General features: G+C 55.3%; 1 protein-coding gene across 1 annotated transcript; it reads right to left on the minus strand.

The window, feature by feature from the left end:
- Positions 1-2,241: 2,241 nt before the first annotated feature.
- On the minus strand, positions 2,242-4,968 carry LOC112883889 (purple acid phosphatase 2-like). Its single transcript, XM_025949147.1, has 3 exons — positions 4,359-4,968; positions 3,910-4,222; positions 2,242-3,401 (listed from the first exon to the last, which is right to left on the minus strand). The coding sequence occupies exons 1-3, from the start codon at positions 4,527-4,529 to the stop codon at positions 2,506-2,508; spliced, it is 1,380 nt and encodes a 459-aa protein (XP_025804932.1). The 5' UTR covers positions 4,530-4,968; the 3' UTR covers positions 2,242-2,505.
- Between the last annotated feature and the right edge of the window lie 779 nt (positions 4,969-5,747).

The raw sequence follows: 5,747 nt of genomic DNA on the forward strand, positions 1-5,747 counted from the left end.
GACGATGGGGCGCTACGGCGGTTGTTGTTGGCAAGGGCGAAAGGGTAGCCGATCCCTTCGGGGCTTACCTTTTATGCAAAAGCTGTTGCCCTCTTGAGCTCCGCGGCGACCGAGGAGAAGTCGAACGGTTGCCTACATCGGGCTCCTCCACTCACGCCCAATGACTGGTGGGTCCGGGCCCACCAGTCGATGGCGTGGCCGCTGGAGGAGGGGGAGAAAAGGCGGAATCCGAACCGCCCGAGCCGCACGGCGGGCTCGAATAAGACAAGAATCTGAACCGTCTGACGCATGCGGTGCGCGCGGAGGACGAGCCCTTCAGGAACCCCGCGATGGGTAAAAGGACATCCATGCCCTCACCTGGCGGGAACAAGCTGTCCACCCGGCGCGATGCTGGGATTTGGCCCCACCTACGGGTTCATTCCTCTCCCGAGATGGGCCCGGGGGCCACTGTCGGTACATACAGATAGGGGTACCTCCTGCTAGGGTGTCCAGGCACTGGGACTTCTCATAATCCACGCTCCCCCACGGCTCTGGGACACGTGGATTACGGCCTCCGGGCCTGACTGCTGGGGCCACGGTCTCCGGACCCTCCCCGAGCTCCGTGAGGTCCAAGGCCTCTGCACGCCCACGTGGGCAGGCGCGCCCTCGGACAACCCCTGCGGACCCGGCCTTCCCTGGGAGGTCCGGGGACGCCATGTGTGATGGCCAGACCATCACAGGCCGGCCCGCTCCGACCAACCACGGGGGCCCCGGACCCCCGTTCCCCCGGGAAGGGGTCCGGTGCCGCCGCGTGCTGCGCTGCGGAAGGAGCGGGGCTGGCCCCGCCGCGTGCCTGCGGCCGGAGGCCCCTTACGGGTCTCCTCCTCACCTACCCGCATTCAATGCGGTAGCTGGGTCGGGCGCGCCAAAGTCAAAAGGTGCGGCCTGCCACTGACACACGGGGCAGGTAAGCTGACACCGCGGTAAGCCCGCCCGTTCTGAGGGCGGCGCGTCGTATCACCGTGCACAGTACGCGGACTGTGTGCAGTCCCGTCACGGCGCTGCGCGCGTGATGATGGCCTGTAATAGGCGACCCAAGGCGTGCGCTGTAACAGTGCGCGCGCCACAGGACGGCCCCGTGTCGCCCACTGACCGAAGGTCCCATCCCAACAGTGACAGCACGGCTTCACTGTTGGGTGACGCTGACGCCAAACACTGTACAAGACAAGGCTGTACACGGCCGTATCCTGACTGTGGATACGCACATCAACTTCTCGATTGAGAGGACTACGGAGAGGAGCTGGAGATGGAGGACTCTATATCTCTCGAAGAACAGCTCCTGCAGGCCGGACCCGCATGTCGGGGTCCCGCGCAGTGTAAGCACTCCCCTTGAACTATAAAAGGGAGAGTGCACTCATTAGGACGTAGGTTCTAGACACACAGCCTTATGCTGCTTACTATTCAGGCTCTCGCAGTCAATACAATTCCAAAGTGGACGTAGGGTATTACGCCCCGGCGGCCCGAACCACTCTAAATCTTCGTGTTCTTCCTGCGTTCATCCGTCCACCGATCGAGCGCTCCTGAGTCTCCTCCAAACCCATCCTTGACTAGGATTAGGCGGGTGCTTTCCGCCACCCGGCTGGAGAATTCCTCCGACAGGTTGATTTTAAGAGGGTTTTTTACAAAGCTGCATATCTTCTTCGGACGGCTAGAGTCGCAACTAGACGTCTACGAAATTAGAGCGACATAGCTGGTGCTATTGGTGTGGTATCAGTGCCGAGATAGAGGATTTTAATGGTTTCAAATATTAGTGAATCTAGATAGATAATGTGTTTAATTACGTAACATATATATTTGTACGTTGTGTATGAGGTCATTTATTTTAAGTCAAATTATTTTCCTTCACCTACAAATCGAGATTACAGTTCAAATTATGATGAAAGATCCAGTTCGTTCATGCTAAATTAACAACACATGCAGAGAAGATAGTCATTATAGCAGTAATCTCATTCTTGACAGCTACCAGTTTTCAAGTAAGAATAAGATGATACATTGAGGTTGGCGTGGTGGATGCAGCCGGATTTGTGCAGCTGGCCGAACCGAAGGTACGGCACCGCTGGGCTGGATCACCCATGGCGCGGCCCGTGTACAGCCTCCTGGAGCTAGCGTTATCAGGACGGCCTATTAACATCCTCGTTTTGAGCCCAGCCCAATATATAAGAGCATATGATACGGCACACTCCCTTGCTTTTGATGGGCAAATAAAATGAGTATGCTGAAATCTCCATTCATCATTCATTACAATCATCCTCATCACAAGATGAGAGTTGCCATGCATTTTTCGACTTTTCGTGAATCGGAGCTAGTTTAATTTCCAAATGGATCATTAGTTACCAGCTGGCTCGCTCATCGATCTCAGCCTAGCTGTCAGGAGAGGATCGTCGCCGTCGGAAAGAAGAAGAAATTAACTAAAAGGAACTAGCTTGCTCTTGCAGGAGTACAACGGATCCTCAGCAGCAGCATCCATCAGTTGGTGTCGTCTTGTGTGGGCAACCAGTACCTGTTGGTGAGCCAGACGCCGTCGGCGACGACCTTTGCGCCGTCCTGGTTGCGGTGCCAGGCGTAGTAGGCGTGCGTCCGGTTCTTGATCTCGAGCGTGGCGTGCCCGAAGCTGGCCTCCCGGAACGCCGAGTAGCTCGGCTGCGGCTGCGTGAAGTTGTCGGCGATGCCCTCGATGTTCCCCCCGTCGCCGATGGTCACGTACACCGGCGCCGCCACGTCCCTCGCCGGCGTGGACTTGCCGTTGATGATGTCGTAGGCGACGTTGGACACGCGGTGGCTGCGCTCGTACGAGTGGACGTGGCCGGCGAGGACGAGGTCGGCCCTGGCGTCCACGAGCCAGCGCTCGAACTGCACCCGCATCGTCTCGCCCTCCATGTAGTGGTAGCTGTTGCTGTTGTACCAGGGCGAGTGCATGAGCACGATGAGCCACGGCGTCACCTTGCGGTCCACGCGGGCGAGCTCATCATGCAGCCACGCCCACTGCGGCGTGTACTTGCCGTAGGCGGAGTAGGAGGCGAGCACGATGACGTGCGCCGAGGCCATCCGCACCGAGTACCAGAAGGGCTCCGTGCTGCCGGCGGCGCGGTGCGGCGTCGGGTAGCGGTGGGTGAAGGGCTTGAAGGGCGCCGTCTCGCCCAGCTCCGGCGCGAAGTCCAGCTCGTGGTTGCCGGCCGTCCAGATCCAGGGCTGGTAGGCGACGCTGCGCTCGGCGAAGCGACCCCACGTGTCCCACCGGTTGTTGTCGTGCAGCGGGTGGTTGTCGGCGTACGAGAGGTCGCCCACGAACAGCACGGCATCGCCGCCGTTCTCCTCGTAGTGAGACAGAGTTATGTTGGAGTCGAACGTCTGACCAAGGTCGCCTGCAGTGCATTGCAGAGAGGGCCGACTTTAATTTGAACACAAGAATTCTGAATGAAGTAGAGTAGTAGAAAAACAAGGTTCCAGAATCCCTGGTCGACACGGCAGGCCGTGATTGAGTGACTGATTGCTACTCCTACTTGGCAGGCAATTATTTCAGATTTTTGGTATGCAGGGTTGACCGTGCCGATGGCAATAGCCGGCATGGCACTCCATCAGTACAGACAACAGCTAGAGCTGCTTAAGTACTAGTATATTTGTGCTGCAGATACTAAAGAATCAGCATTGTGATTGGGACATTACTAGTATAATCTCCAGCTGTAAATAAACTAATATGGGCCATTGGATGCTGGGATCGCAATCTCGTCGTGTACTGTTAGTATGGATGGAACCTCGATTCGGTCGAACTGTATCTATCTTTCTTCACATGGCTGACACAAGGCGAAATGGGGCACACAATTCAATGGCAATGGCAAGGAAGACAAGGAATTGAAGGTGCTCGTGACTTACCTATGAGTCCGAACTTGTAGGGCACATCCGGCCCCGGCTTTGGCGGCGTGGTGAACCAGAAGGTCCTCACCGTGTGGCCGAACCCCATGGCGTAGTAGTACTTGGTGCGGTGTTTGAGGTTCTTGAGGAAGCAGTGGTGGATGAAGCCGGAAGTGTAGTTGAAGTAGTCGTAGCGCGTGTGGACGCCCTCCGCCCGCAGCTCCAGCTTGTCCGGCGCGCCGCCGTACATGACGGTGCTGTTGCCCAGCTCGTTGGGGGTCACCCACGACACGATCATCGCCGTGCCGTCCTGGTCGCCAAGCGTGATGTGCACCTGCAATGGAAGCCATCCAATCAAGATTGAATCTTTCTTCCTTTTTGAAAGGAAAGATTGAGTCTTTCGACACAAGGCTCAAGATGGAAGAGGCAGAGGAGATTGATTGGCAAGGGGAGACGATGGACGACCCGACCTGCTGCGGCGCATTGTAGCCCGGCGGCACGCGGAAGACGTCGGCGTCCAGCGGCATGTCCGCCGTCGCCTCCAGCTTCCGCCGGTACGGGCTCGTCACCCCGGCGTCGGCGGCCAGGAGCGCGGCGAGGAGCGCCACCAGGCCCAGGCACCGGCGAGCGCCCAACGACATGCTTTCCGTCTAGACTCTCTGGCAGGCTCCCCTGCTTGGTTCTCGCTCGCCCCCAACAACTAACTTGACTCGCTCGAGAAACAGAAAGAAGAAGAGTCTGGAATGCAATGGAGACGCAGCAGGCTGGAGTTGAGGCCTCCAGTTTAAATAGATAGATAGATCCCCTTTGGAGATGAGATGATTTTTCGGGGATTATAAACTAACTAACTGACTACTAACCGAGTCCAGTCCGCAGCACAATCTGCGGGGAATATCCCATGAATTGTGCTTCGTTCGGCATGGATTAGGAGAGATGGGGATTTGTGCGAACATGCGTTTCATTAAACTAAGGTCGTCTCACTAAGTTGACTTTGAGACTAGTTTAATTAGGAGAGGAGTCTCTCATGGGAACAAGAAGAAGAAGAAGAAGAATGCTGTTGCGTTGCGTCTCGGCTGGGGGTTCTCTGTCTTCTCACGAGGCCGGACAAATGGCATCGCCGTCGTGCCGTGTGGCCGCGCCCACAGCGAAAGGCAGGCTTCATATGACCCATCTTAACAACTCCGGCGATGGTGATGCCATACCGTGTAGAAAAATGCATCTTTCCTTATCAGTTTAAGCAGCAGTGTGTAGCTCGGGATGAGAAAGACTCATCCTTCACGGCCTCAAGCCCTCAACCACTAAACAGGGCAGTCAGCTACGGGCTACAGCGATATAGTAGCTAGGTCTCGAAGGACCAGTGGACATGGACAAAAGGGGATCACAAGTTGTGCCCAAGGCAGGCAGGCATGGGGGCATAAAGACCTGTGCTTTTTCAATGTTTATTAGCACAACCTTTTGTTTCCTACTTGTTTTGTACAGGAACAAGAAGAAGAAGATTTACGCATGCTAGCTGCACGAATTGTGGCCGTGTTCTTGCAAATGCAGTCCCAAAAGGCAAAGCCTTTCCAAGATTAGCATTTAGGACTAATAATCATTTAGCGGTTGACTTGTACTATAAGTCTATAACCCTTTGCATACAAGAGGCATATCTCATATTCCTACTTTTGATTCTCACCATCAGAAAAAGTTAAGAGTATAGGATAATAACAATATACACTTTTTTTTTGGAGAGGCCCGCATGGCCTGTGCCCTGTTTCTATGATCCAATAATCGACCTTTGAGGACAAGGACCTGTGAATGAAATGAATGGACACACAGCAACATTATTTGACCTAGAAATGTTGCAAGTCCTTGTCATG

Source organism: Panicum hallii, chromosome 3 (assembly GCF_002211085.1).
Source record: "Panicum hallii strain FIL2 chromosome 3, PHallii_v3.1, whole genome shotgun sequence".
Taxonomy (NCBI): Eukaryota; Viridiplantae; Streptophyta; class Magnoliopsida; order Poales; family Poaceae; genus Panicum; species Panicum hallii.

Coding starts and splice junctions, on each gene's coding strand:
- LOC112883889 (XM_025949147.1), bottom strand. CDS start 4,529: ATGTCGTTGGGCGCTCGCCGGTGCCTGGGCCTGGTGGCGCTCCTCGCC. Junction 4,223..4,358: donor GCTACAATGCGCCGCAGCAG/GTCGGGTCGTCC, acceptor CTTCCATTGCAG/GTGCACATCACGCTTGGCGA. Junction 3,402..3,909: donor CTACAAGTTCGGACTCATAG/GTAAGTCACGAG, acceptor AATGCACTGCAG/GCGACCTTGGTCAGACGTTC.